Source organism: Oryza glaberrima, chromosome 3 (assembly GCF_000147395.1).
Source record: "Oryza glaberrima chromosome 3, OglaRS2, whole genome shotgun sequence".
NCBI classification, from domain to species: Eukaryota; Viridiplantae; Streptophyta; class Magnoliopsida; order Poales; family Poaceae; genus Oryza; species Oryza glaberrima.
Window position 1 is genome coordinate 4,513,285 of NC_068328.1, and position 13,272 is coordinate 4,526,556.

Consider the following 13,272-nt stretch of genomic DNA (forward strand, 5'->3'; position numbering starts at 1 on the left):
TCCCTCAACGCAACGGTGCGCCAGGCGCAGAGCTAGGGGAGTCTAGGCGCAGCACGAACGCCATTTTCTGTTGTCATTATCACCTGTCCATCCTGCACCGAGGAAGAATAGCCTGCGGCGCGGCCGAGGGGGTCGACGGCGAGCTCGACAAACGTTAAGATTGAAAGTTTTAAAAAAAATAAAAGTTTATGTGTGTAGAAAAATTTTAATGTGATGGAAAAGTTGAAAGTTTAAATAGAAATTGGAAACTAAACAAGGGCAAACTTGGCCGGGGCCTGGGCTCCGATCAGCCGAATCGGAGGTCAGGTCATCTGATCTGCCTCTTTCTTCTTTTTTTTTTCCGCTCTGATTCCCATTCCAGTTCTACCGGGAAGTCAACACAGAAGGAGCCCAGCCCATCAAGGCCGAAACAATAAAGCCCAGGCTAGTTCAGCTAGGTGTTCTGAGGTCCGTACAATGGGCCTTTCTCAAAGCAATCTTCGCATTCCAATCTTCATCAAACCTAGTACAAAATCAAACTGTCAAAATGTGATACTTCCTCCGTATCACAATATAAAACTTTCTAACATTGCACACATTCATTTAGATATTAATGAATCTAGAAATATGTATGTGTTTAGATTCATTAACATCTATAAGTATGTGGGCAAGGCTAGAAAGTCTTACATTGTGAAACGAATGGAATACATATTATCGGTCGCCTTTTGCTTGTTCATTTATCTCCAGTACGCATGCAGTGGCGCTGTTTTGGCTCTTTGGCTCTCTCTATCTGATCACGTGCTTGATTCTGACTTCTTGAGTTGCCTTTTGCTTGTTCATTTATCTCTAGTACGCAGTGACACTGTTTTGGCTCTCTCTGATCACGGGCTTGATTCTGACTTCTTGAGTTTTCCGTTCACTATCTCGGTAATATACCCATCCGATCCAAGCGCTTGACATCGAATGTTCCTCCTGTGTCTTTGTCTAAAAAGACTGAATACATTCGAATGTTTACAGTAAGGTAAAGCACTGACCAAGAAGTGCTTAGTACAGAGTAGAAAAAAATAAAACATAGAGAAGGGAGAACATCAGGGCAAAACAGATGTTCCGTCCACAAAAGAGCATAGTTCATGTGAAACAAATGTCTGTTTGACATGTCCAATTATTAGCCAAGATTTCATCAACACAACAAATGCACAGCGAGTGCTTTAAGAGTGAGTTCCTCGTAGCAATTTTTTTTGGGTATTCTGGTTCAAAAGCCTTATGCATGCCCAAAAGACATGATGGCATCTTTGGTAGGCTGCGGCAAGCCCCTTGGATTTCATCAATCTTCACGACGCAGCTCGCCGGTGGCAGGAGGCATCCATTTCCCGGAATTATAGACACTTTGGCCGACCTTCCATCCAGGGACATCTTTCATAATTATTTCCTCCCACATAAGAGACTTTGTCCACTCTTTGACAAATCTAAGGAAGTACCATGGATCTTATGCGTAAGATGAAACTGAGGATGTTGTGGGAAAAATATAGAGTATGGCATCAATTGTTGAGCTGTACCTTTCATCTTCTTCAGCTTGGAGCACTGGCACTAAAGCGGTGCGGGCAGCAATTTTCTCCTCTTTGAGTGCGCTACAAAAACAATAGCACAGTCGATGAGACAATTGACAAATACAAAATGCAACAAAAAACAACATGAACTGCACCAGAAGACAAACATGAGCAAGTAATTTTGTCATAAACTGGGAGGGTGGGGAATGTAAACAGCATGGTTTGGCAAGATACTCATCAGAGCTACAGGCCTACTTGTAACAAACAACATAACAGGAAAGCATAGCAGGAATCAACACACTTGTTTTTTAATGTGTATGGTCATTAATAAAAAAAATAAACATTTAGATAAAAGGAGGATGATATCATTAGGTGCTGCACCTTGATTAAGGATTACTTTCACAATTAATCTAACCAGTCCAAAGTTATACTGTGACCTAACAAATGTCTCAGGATCACTAAATTGAATAAATAAGGCAACGGAACTCAGATGATGCCATTGCCACTGCAATCAAATCTGCATATAACTAGCTCAACGATGACAACAAAAAGTTATGGTTCACCCACACTGTCACATTAATGAAAATTTCTCCTGGAACTGAATACTGAAGAGTGGAGCACAGAGCACAAAAATCCTAGAATCCATGCCAAAAATACTGAAATGGTCACAAAGTATAGGAACTGATATAATTAACATAAATATGTGGAAGATCTCACATCATCAAAGGGGTTACTAAAGGAGTAGAATTGTAATACATGCATATGAATAGTAACATCCAGCTGTCCTAGACAGTCTACATACAAGACTATACCTATACTAATTGGGCACTCTGAGGGGACTCCCACGTTAACCAGATAGAGCTGGCCATTGGTTAGTTGGATTGAATTATCACAACCATAGATTGTATTAAAAGTTCGAGTTAAAAATATGCTATTGAAAATATTATAGATTCTTTAGTTTTTACTACAATGGAATCTTTAGTTTTAGATATCCTAAGGTTTTTCCTAAATTCGATAACAAAAAATGAAGCTGTATCAACCTTGGACTCTCATTTTACTAATCTAATGATTTAATTCCTAAATTCGAGATCAATAATTAGTTGGGACCCATTCTAAGCAAACTGTTGTGCAGAGTTCACTGGATTCCCAATTTTGCAATATATTTGCTCATAGGACTCCGATCGGTCTCGGGTTAGCTACTTGATTCTGAACTTATGCGGAGACAGACAAGTACGGAAGGGCAGCAAGAATCAGATTTCCTTCAGATTAACTAATCAGATAAGGTGCTGAATAGTAGTGTATCATTAACGCAGTTATTTCTTTTTTTGAGAAAATGCAGCAACTTCATCCATTCAGTGTGTGATACAACTACTACAACTCTAGTTCTTGCTAAATTCTTTGTATGTTGCATTTCCACCTCCATTACCGTACTTCGTGTAAAAGGTTTTTCTCAGACCAAATCGCCGGCTGCAACAATTCATTCGAAGTAGCGTAGAATATAGATAACAAGAAGCAGCTCTGGAAGGCATGATTTTTGGCGGGTGTCCCATACCAACGGAATTCGCGGCTAAACAGACACAGTAAAACGAATTGCAGTTTAACATAAACATGGATGCGCAAGGCGAACTTACCGGCGGACCTTGTTCCCCTGGCCAACCTGGTACATCCCCCAGGCGAAGGCGCCGAAGGTAGTGAGGAAGATGGCGATGGCGCTGGGCCCCTTGGTGGGGATCCGGCGCGCGTAGCGCACGGGCGCGAAGCCGCCCGGCGGCGGCCCGTCCTGCAGCACCGGCATGTGCTTGACGCTCGCCATCCCGGGCTTGTGCCGCACCCACGCCTCCGTCATCTTCGCCCCCGATTCGGAAACCCCACCGCCGGCGACGAGGTCGACTACCTCCCGCAGATCTGGAGCCTCCGGCGAGAGATCGAGCGGTTGGAGATCGCAGTTGCCGCTAGGGTTAGTGGACGGGACAAGGCGAGACGACGATGCGAAAGAAATGGGGGCCAAGTTTTTGGGGAATCTCCTCGACACCAGCGAGAAGAGTGGGCTTGCCATTTCGTTCCTCTCCAAGGTGCTTTTCGTAAAAGTGAATACGGGCCGGGCCCACTTCACATACCGGGCCGTAAGGCCTGCGCGTTAATGGGCTTACATACTAGTGGGCTTCCTTTTTGATACATACCGGCCCAACTGTGGCATCCGAGTCTGCTACTAGTAAAATTTTGTGTGGTCTCGAACACATCAAGTTCACGACAGCATTGCGTTGCGCATCGCAAAAAAATCTGATCTCACCGTCGCGTTGGGACGTTGCTTGCTTGCGCATGACTCGATCGCTTCCACGTCGCAGCTCTGAGGTCACAAGTTTTCGTTGGCTAACCGATTGGCCTGGCCAGGGCAGGCCACATCTCGACAGCCTCGGTCGACCAGGACGCCGCGGTTGTACATGATTTTCGCCAAGATACCGGACGCGGACAGGAGAAGCGACGCCATTTGGCTAAGGAGTGGCTAATAAGCAGTTAGGTTGTCACCGGTCACGCGACTCCTCCGCGATGCGCCTCGGTTAACCGCGACTCCGCGACGCGGGCGCGGCCTGTCGGTGTGCGCGAGTTTGCCTACGGATTTACACGCAATCTCTCCCCGATCCGTTGCCGCGCGTGTGCACCGGCACCGCGGCCGCTTTGGTTTGTGTTTCAGTGTACCTGCAATGGAAGGCAACATGAGAATCGGAGAGGAATCGATTCAGATGGGAAGGAATGGATGCTTCTGCTGCTCCTAGATCTGCGCAGATATTGGGCAGGAGGCATCTGCGTCCAAGAGAGAGACGCCGACAGCATGTGCCACGGGCCAGTAGCGACATGGCTTGTTGATTCCGGTCTTGTGCCATGGCAAACCTACCGAGGAGTACCGTGCTAGGCCATCGATTAGATACTTGCACTCTTACTGGCCCTTGGGTGGTTAGGAAAAGAGAAGGGAAAGCCGAGACTCATGCTCAAGCATTGGAGCAAGGGATCAGATGCAAGAAACATAAACACTGTGTTGTCCTGATTTCTTAAGACAAGAGGCAGCTGGGATCTTCTGGCTTCGATCTCAAGCCAGTAATAGTTCAGTGTTAGAATTATCTTTCCTGGTTCACTGGGGTGGCCGGTGGCATCGTAAGAGATAGGTTGTCGGAGTCCATCATCTCCTGCCGGCCACCGACACAGAAACTATCCAAAGTCACGGTTAAGCTGCTGCTGAAATTTATCTCTGCTCGTCAATTTTCGGAGTGTTTTTTTGACCTTTCTTTTCGTCCGCCTTTGGTCAAGGGAGGCAAAGTTAATTCAGAAACTTCTTGCGTAGTATGCTTCTCCCAGGTAGTCAGATTCAAATTCGCAGAAAGACAGCACCAAATTAATTATTTCTGCGTCTTCAGACAGAAGTATAGTCTAATGACGTTTTCAACTTTGCATTTTACATCTTCCTTCCAAACCGATCAACAAACTCTCCATTCCTATCTCCTGTAAACTGCATTTTATTCCGATGTACAGGCGAACAAATTAACTTTGCAGACCAAATATTCGTGCAACTTGCAACCAGGATAAAAGCAGCGGCCGTTACAGACTTACAGGTTCTTGTTCCTGCCACCAGAATTTTCACAGAACAAAGGCATCTTTCTCACGCCACAGCAACGGGCGCCGCGCACGTAGATGTCAAGCCAAGATCCGAGTTAGTCAAGAAATAAATATATAATAAATCTCATCTACGTAAAGTCACCATTAAAGAAAAACTTTCAGCTCCAGGACAATGTATGCACCATCACATGGACATGTGATAGAACAGTGAATCTTCCAAGAGACGAGTATTCTTTTTCAGGTTGCAACAAAGCAGCGATCCCATTTGGACACACCAATGGGCAGGGAATCTGTGAGTGGAGCAACACAGGTTTTGTCTCCTTTCAGAAGAAGAAGAACAATCGCCAATCGATCGCTAATTCGCTAGTGGGAGGCTGTGGCGAGCATGGTTTGCGCACCTGCAGCCGCATGCTGCGGAATCAAGCTGAAAAAGAATTAAGGACAGAATTAAAAGTCGGCAACATCATGGAACAGTGAAAGCAGGTTCGGCCATCCTATCCCTCATCTGCAGCCTGTACCACACACACAACTTGCATCAGAATCTTTTACGTTATCTGTCCAGTGCAACTCTCATATCGATCGATCATAGCAGTTGATTGATGCAATGACGGCAACCTAATATCTATCTGCATTGATTACATCTCGTATATACATATGGCATGACGTTTTCCGAATTCCGCTGCAGCTGGTTCTGTGGTTTGCATAATTGCATCACACCTTGTTCTTGTTCAGGCAGAAACCGCAAAAACATCTTGTTGCATTGCACGCAGCTGTTTCTGAATTTCTGACTATGGCAATGGTATGGCCAAGAAATGGAGCTGATCGGGCTGTTCCAGAAGCTAAGATAGCACATGCAACTTGATTACTTGCAGAGAAGAAATTTTCAGTTCGCCGCGTGCTCGAGCCGACGCGAGAATGGAAAATTCCTTTTTCTTTTGTGGTTGCGATCCTCTTCTTGATTCTGACAGGAAGATGAGGTTCGCAGTGAGGCATGTCATGTCTCCCGGAAACCAAATTCAGGATTAAATTCTCTTTCAGAGAGACAAGCCTTTCCTACTCTGATCCGCTAGCTAGTCTTTCTCAGCTCGCCCCAAGGATATCTATATCCGACCTAACAATAGAGTACAATATCCAATCCTGTGTTCATCACTTCATCCAAAAACTTTGTTGCCTAATCACTGTACTTGCCTTCTTTAAACAGTACATGCTACTATGATATCCAGATTCAGCTAACTTAGCTCATAGAATATGTCCAATGTTGAAATTTGTTCGTTTCAACATCTACCAAGAGAGCGATTAATTAGATGAACAGAACAGTAGGTGAGTTATGAGTAGCCAACAACAAGTTAAATTTAGCTGAACTGAAAAGAATGGGAAGAAAGCATCAATGATTGCCTGGAACGTATCCGTCAAGCAGAGAACAGTGCAGATCAATCCCTCCCGGTATTGAATACCGCAGACCTATGATACGGTATCCAACCAATACAAATTAAAAACACACTCATGATTTCTCATTAATCAACCAATCGATGAACTTAGGAATAAGTTTTGTTTTTTTTAATAATTGAGGGCCTTATCCGGAGGAGAGAAACAGATAAGCCTCCCTGTCTCGCTAATCACGCAGCCGTGGCGATCGGATCCGATCCACTCGCGGGAAACCCACTTGCAGCAGCTCGGTGGCATGGTTGGTCACGGGGTGGCCTCAGCGAGACTGTCAGGTGGGCCCGGCGCATCCTCCCGTTAGCTGGGGATGGCGGTGACACGTCCGGACGACGGGGACGACACGTGGAGGGTGTGGATCGATTGATAGTTTGCGGAAAGTGTGGACTTGTACGCACGAACCCATGTGGCGACCCTACCCGACTTTGCCGGTTTTGATATCCACAAAATTATCCGCAGACCGAAACTAGCGACGACTGATCAACGGCTCCTACTCCTTTTTGCAGTTTTGCCCGCGGGAAGATTGTGTATTAGACTTAGATGCCTGTCCCTTGGTGATTACAGAAGGTTTACTTTCTGTTTTGTTTTGAAAGGTACTCCCTGCGTTCCAGAGAAACGAAGCTGGACATAGAGTATGTACAGATTCATTATATTAGGATGTGTTACGTCGTGATACGAGGTTAGGTTTTTTTTGAGACGGAGAGAGTATACAAGGTCTACTCGTGTGACATTTGTGTTGTTGTGTGTTCGAGGATGGCTGAAACGATGAGAGTTTTGACCCTCGGAATGCATGAGAGATATTTGAATAAACACATTTCTAATCTACCATAGTGCCATATAAAGAACTTTTCCTCACAACAACTACGAGCCAATTCATTTATTTTTTTTCTATTTACTAACTTGAAAAAATAACTCATTGCTAACTTTTGAATATTTAAACATACTATATTGATCACTGTATCAGTTAATTACTTCTTATGTCTAAAATAACTTTTAATCATAGGAGCACTAAATTAAAATGAAACAAAAAGAAAAAAAAAAGTACATCTTATTAATGGAGATGTAGTACTGGTGAATGGTTGGATATGTAAGAGATATGGAAGAATAAAATTTGTCAATTTATGGACTGAGATAGACTAAGAGAAATCTTTTATGAAACAGAAAGGTCTGGCAAGACCTTCCCCTTTTCTCATATTAAAAAAGCATGTTAACTTATTTATGAACAATGGCATATGATAGAAATGAAGTTAGATAAAAGGAATGCTCATTCTGTCCCAGAAAAAACCAACATCGTATCAAGATATGACATAGTGTAGTACAACGAATTTGGACATATTCTTTTTTTATGGAGGAAGTATAACTTTGGCTTTAATTGTAGTACGATCATTTAATTAACAGCCCAAGTCGTAAAAAATAATGAACCAACAAATAAACAACCGGGAAGCCACCTACGGTCACGCCGGTTTACACGTGGGGCGGCCAAAGAGAGTAAAAAGAGACTGACTCCTACCCGCCAAATACAAACTTCTGGGAGGCCCTTTGTCCTAAACCGACAAAGACCAAAGCGGACACGGAAAAAAAAATTCCATAAAAAAAAAAACCGCGCGGAAAACCCCCACCCCACCGCGCACCGCCAGGGCGAGAGAAAACGTCGCCGCCGCCGAGCCGCGGAAGCCCGCGGCGCTGCCCCCCAACACCTCAAAACCTCCCACACAAGCCTCCTCCCCTCCCCCATTAACCTCTCCTCCCGTCCTCTCCCACCTCCATCTCGCGATCCCTAGCTCGCTCGCTCGCTCGCTCTCTCGCTGGGTGCTGATCCAAAGCCTTCGATCCCCTCGACTCAGGCTCTAGCTTAGCCATGGATGAAGAGGCGCGCGCCGCCGGATGCTCCCCAGCGCCGCCCCGCGCGCCGGCTGCTTCCTGTGGCGCTGCCGCCGAGCTCTGCCTCTGCTCCCCTACAGGTGTGGGTAAGGGGCATTCATGCTTGCTTAATCTCCTTCGGTTTTGGTTCTCGATTTGATTTGGTGTTGGTTTGGTTTGGTGTTGGTTTGGATGCAGAGGGTATCGAGCAGGTGCCTGGATGTCCGTGTTTTGAGGACGCCGGCGCTGTCGTGGTGAGTGGAGAGGCGCCGGAAGGACCGGGGGTTTTGTGCTCTGAGGATGGCGCTGAGCTCAAATTGGCTGAGCAGGGTGCCCTGGATGTGAGATTAGGTTCTCCGGCAGTCGGAATCCATGAGCAGCAGCTGTTGCATCGTGGTACTTCAGGTTCCGATGAAGCTGGTGCAATCAATGAGATTTCACCAGTTGAGGTGTCGCCGTCAGAGGCTAGTTCAAATTTGGATACTGCTGGGGCTATTGGTGGCTCCCCTCTCATGTTGGAGTCCCTGCCAGAGACCAGTGATACCCGAGGATGTGAACAAGAGGTTATGCCCGGTGTTGTTGTAGGGTCATCTAATAGGGATGCAGGTTCTGAGGTCGGTCTCGAGTCGGAGCGTGGCTCGGACGGTCGAAATGGCCTTGGTGAAGGGGAATTGGTGTCGAGCGTTGATGGAGGCGGCGCCGAGAAGAGCTCAAAGGTGACTGGCGTCTTGTCTGAAGAAGGTGTGGACGGGATGGAAACAGCCCTGGAGCCATGTGTGGCGTCTGATGGCTCCATCACGCAGGTTGAGGAAGGTGTGGACAGGATGGAGACGAGTTTGGATGACTCTGAGGCTTCAGACGGCTCAACCACGCAGGATTTTGATACTGACGTGGAGACTGAGTCGAGCGGTTCAAGTATAGAAGAACAAGACACGGGATACGGAGTGCACATCCCACACACGGTATTTCTTTTTCTGCAAACTCATGACCTAGATAGTTGTGAACGTGGCTATGCTTAATATCAGTAAGTTGATGCTGTATGTTTGTAACTCAGGTTTGCAGTTTATATGAATCAGTTTAGTTTTAATACAAAGATACAGCGTCTGAAAATTAGATACCTCATCCTAGTGAGTCATTTTTTCTTGCAATTATATGCTTTTATTGAGTGCTCTACATTTATTTTCACACTTCATATCAGTATTCAGTACCTTGTTAGTTATTTGGTTATCCTTTCATGATACGGTCATATATCACTTTTTCTGAAAGGTGTGTTTGTTCAACTAACTCAAGAGACTCAGATTTTGTGTGATATCAATGCACAATTTGGAAGTGACCCTGTTCATAGAAATTTATAGGCCGCAGGCTGCAGTAACTTTCGGGGAGCTTTTGCTGTCATATGAATAAGAATATACCATGGTAATGTTATTTTCTTCTGCTCAGATGTTTGTTCTTCCCCTTTGTAGGAACAAGCGATCTGTGAAGTGGCCAGGGGAAACAAGAGTTCAGAGGTGAAGAGCTCTGACAGGTACTACTTAGCTCTATTGCTTTTAGCATTTTAGAGTTTAAGGTTTTGACTCAGCTTGATCCTTTTGAATGAATATAAAGTTATTGAACTGAAGCCTCTGGTGTAATTTGTTTGCTTTTAAAGTTGGATGTTCCACATGGTTTTATCATTTTCCTTTTGAACCTGCAGAGATTCAAAGAGATCGCATATTCATTTTTTATGCTTAATTCTTATGTAGGATGTCTTCAGTAACCCTACCAACACTTATATTGGCTTCAGGTGCAGCAATGCTACCTCATCCTTCAAAGGTATTATGGTTTTTCTCTGACCCTTGTCTGTAAAATATATTTACTATGTCCTTCAAATAAAAAATGCACTTCAGAATGATGGTACCACTATCTTGATTTTTCACTTGAATGGGTTTGTGTATTTTTTGTATAGAGATGAAATAAGCTTTACTTTCATGCTGATAAAAGTTCATTCCACTCCACGCTATTTCCAAATATTTTACAAGAATAATAAACATTATTATCTCGCTTCTGGTTTATTTCTTGCTCCTTTCCCAGTCTATATGTGATCTATAGTTTTCATATTCCTTAAACCTTAGAAGTAAAGATAGAAACATCAACATAAGCTTTTGAAGCAAACACACAATTATAGCGTTCTATCTGCTTGTCCGAAACCCCTTTACGTGAAAGTACAAAGGTATAGCCTCTATCCAAACAAGTGTTGAAACTAATATAATTCATCAACATTTAGCCCAAGTATCCCATGTATTTTGATCGGTTGAATTCTTTGTGCAACTTTTTGATATCTGGTTTTATACCTGAAGTAACCGTCCACGTGTATTTGATTTGTTGAATATGTTAAGTTGTATTACCATCGAGATAACCTCGCATTTTTCTTCAGTCATTTTGACAATGTTATCTGCATAATATTCCAGGTGCTGACAGGTGGTGAAGATGCTTATTTTATAGCTTGTGACGGTTGGTTTGGTGTAGCAGATGGAGTAGGTCAATGGTCATTTGAAGGTAAACCAATTCTTCTTTCTCAACTACTATTTGTTGTGTAACCTCGTCGTTGCAGATGTGTTGAACTCCTGAGTTTTTTTGGTGACCAATACTAATGGCATAATTAATCTCCATGGGATGCAGAATATTTGTACACCAAATTAACTTAGAAATTGGGAAATTTTGTGATTAGGTTCATAGTGGCATAACTATAAAGGACGTGCCTATTTTCGATTACTACTGTAAGGCTCCAAAATTCATAAACAAGTTATAAGAATTCCAGGTAAAGTGGGAAGCGAGATCACATTTAATAGAGACTGACAGTGACTATCAACCTAAAAAATGATGGCTGCATTCCTTTTGTTTTTTTTTTTCTTTTCTGATGTTTAAGGCAAAGACAAATGATAAATAGAACTACTATAGTTTTCAATATCGCACTCTACATCATTTTTATTCATCATTTTATTATGGTATTTGCTTTGTTGTGATTTTTAAATTGTCACTCTATCTGTTGCTAGCTCAATTGAGTGTAAATGAACAACATCTTAACATGTAAAACCAAACAAAATTGTGGAATAATAGGTAATACACATGGAAATAGGACTAAATCATGTTGCTAAAAATATGCCATAGTCCAGTTATTAGTCCCAAATGTCATAAAACTTACCCTCGAGCAGAAAGGGGAATAGGAAAATTATGTAGGGGAGACTGAGAAACTATGGAATCTAAGTAAATGAGGCACTGAACTGAATTTCAGGGGGGCACAAGGCACTGCTAAAGAATCATTGTGTACAGCAAAATATTATTTGCTGCTCTAGTACAGCTCGTATATCACATAGTATATAGGGCGCTCCAGTCTGTAAGCCAGTTTGTTAGTATGTACTATTGGAGGATTTGAAGAGAATTATGGATAATATTTCTATCTTCACCTAATTTCACATTAAGTGTGGATTCCATTTCTCACCATTCTTGCTATCCTTTGGAATATGGCCACTTACATTTGTTGATTTGACTTCCGTCCTCAGGAATCAATGCAGGGCTGTATGCCAGAGAATTAATGGATGGTTGTAAGAAAGCTGTTATGGAGAGTCAAGGAGCTCCAGAGATGAGAACTGAGGAAGTTCTTGCTAAGGCTGCAGATGAAGCACGATCCCCTGGTTCTTCCACTGTTTTGGTTGCTCACTTTGATGGTCAAGTATGTTCGTAGATGTCTTGGATGCCCATTTCTCTTTTCTTTCACTGTTGGCGAATGGTGATTAATTGTGAACTCATTGGTTTCACAGGTACTACATGCATGTAATATAGGTGATTCTGGATTCTTGGTGATAAGAAACGGAGAAATATATAAAAAATCAAAGCCAATGACTTACGGCTTCAATTTTCCCTTGCAAATTGAGAAGGGGGATGATCCTTTCAAACTTGTACAGGTGCCACAGCACTTACCCTGTCATCCTTGCCCTGCTATCATTGGTTCCTCGTATAAAGTTCATATGAACTTAAAACTTATTTTGTCCCTCTTTGCTGGCAGAAATACACAATTGATCTACAAGAAGGAGATGCCATTGTGACAGCAACAGATGGCCTTTTTGACAATGTCTATGAGGAAGAAATAGCAGCTGTCATCTCCAAATCATTGGAAGCCGGCCTCAAGCCTTCGGTTAGATCCTAACACTTTTCTTCTGAAAATACTAGAGAAGACTCACCCATCTCATATAGAACTGTCCGTGAAGTGTCCTTACATGATCATTTTGCATAAAATCACAGGAGATTGCGGAGTTCCTGGTTGCTAGGGCGAAGGAAGTGGGCAGATCGGCAACCTGTAGAAGCCCCTTCTCTGACGCGGCTCTTGCAGTTGGGTATCTGGGTTACTCTGGGGGCAAGCTGGATGATGTAACAGTTGTTGTATCCGTTGTTCGGAAATCTGAAGTTTAAACTATAAGCCTCTTTTTGGCTTAAGTGAATGCAGCTCCTAGATTTTGCCAGAGCTGCGTTTGCTGGCGAATGTCCATGAGCATTCCATGCGAGGTACCCCCAACCTCACGTGTACATATGATAAGCTGTATGTTCCTCGTGGCCATGATCGCAGCTACTAAGTAAGTTGCGATTGCGCTTCTCTGTCTCGAGTGAAGCAGCTGTGTTTGTGTGACTACGGGCTAGTTTTGTTTGGTTTCATACAGGGTGTTGGGAGGGAGATGACACTGGCTTGGGTAAGGTCCATATAAATCTTGGCCTCCGAAATAAAGCAAACTGACACACCCAAACTATGGATGGGCTCAATCAATTTGAGAGAACAAAAGGAGGTGGGCCCAAACTAGTGCTTTAG

The 13,272-nt window shown here is 43.6% G+C and overlaps 2 protein-coding genes across 3 annotated transcripts; one reads left to right on the forward strand and one right to left on the reverse strand.

Annotated features, from left to right (window-relative positions):
- Positions 1 to 1,067: 1,067 nt before the first annotated feature.
- On the reverse strand, positions 1,068 to 3,597 carry LOC127768635 (NADH dehydrogenase [ubiquinone] 1 alpha subcomplex subunit 13-B-like). The gene is made up of 3 exons (XM_052294253.1): positions 3,158 to 3,597; positions 1,536 to 1,607; positions 1,068 to 1,445 (listed from the first exon to the last, which is right to left on the reverse strand). The coding sequence occupies exons 1-3, from the start codon at positions 3,580 to 3,582 to the stop codon at positions 1,304 to 1,306; spliced, it is 639 nt and encodes a 212-aa protein (XP_052150213.1). The 5' UTR covers positions 3,583 to 3,597; the 3' UTR covers positions 1,068 to 1,303.
- A 4,600-nt stretch (positions 3,598 to 8,197) lies between these two features.
- LOC127766649 (probable protein phosphatase 2C BIPP2C1) lies at positions 8,198 to 13,098 on the forward strand. Of its 2 annotated transcripts, none has more exons than XM_052291759.1 (9): positions 8,198 to 8,542; positions 8,634 to 9,397; positions 9,899 to 9,960; positions 10,178 to 10,247; positions 10,883 to 10,970; positions 11,975 to 12,144; positions 12,233 to 12,376; positions 12,478 to 12,606; positions 12,714 to 13,098. In XM_052291759.1, the coding sequence occupies exons 1-9, from the start codon at positions 8,434 to 8,436 to the stop codon at positions 12,879 to 12,881; spliced, it is 1,704 nt and encodes a 567-aa protein (XP_052147719.1). In that variant the 5' UTR covers positions 8,198 to 8,433; the 3' UTR covers positions 12,882 to 13,098. The 2 variants fall into 2 exon arrangements, with proteins under 2 accessions (XP_052147719.1, XP_052147720.1); XM_052291760.1 differs by having other exon boundaries at positions 8,198 to 8,536.
- Positions 13,099 to 13,272: the final 174 nt, after the last annotated feature.

Bases quoted from the DNA above. Each gene is read 5' to 3' on its own strand.
- LOC127768635 (XM_052294253.1), bottom strand. From the start codon at position 3,582: ATGGCAAGCCCACTCTTCTCGCTGGTGTCGAGGAGATTCCCCAAAAAC. The intron at 1,608-3,157 runs GTAAGTTCGCCT...TTGTTTTTGTAG, and splicing joins CAGGGGAACAAGGTCCGCCG to CGCACTCAAAGAGGAGAAAA. The intron at 1,446-1,535 runs GTACAGCTCAAC...GTACTTCCTTAG, and splicing joins CAAGCTGAAGAAGATGAAAG to ATTTGTCAAAGAGTGGACAA.
- LOC127766649 (XM_052291759.1), top strand. From the start codon at position 8,434: ATGGATGAAGAGGCGCGCGCCGCCGGATGCTCCCCAGCGCCGCCCCGC. The intron at 9,961-10,177 runs GTACTACTTAGC...ATTCTTATGTAG, and splicing joins GAGGTGAAGAGCTCTGACAG to GATGTCTTCAGTAACCCTAC. The intron at 10,248-10,882 runs GTATTATGGTTT...ATAATATTCCAG, and splicing joins TGCTACCTCATCCTTCAAAG to GTGCTGACAGGTGGTGAAGA.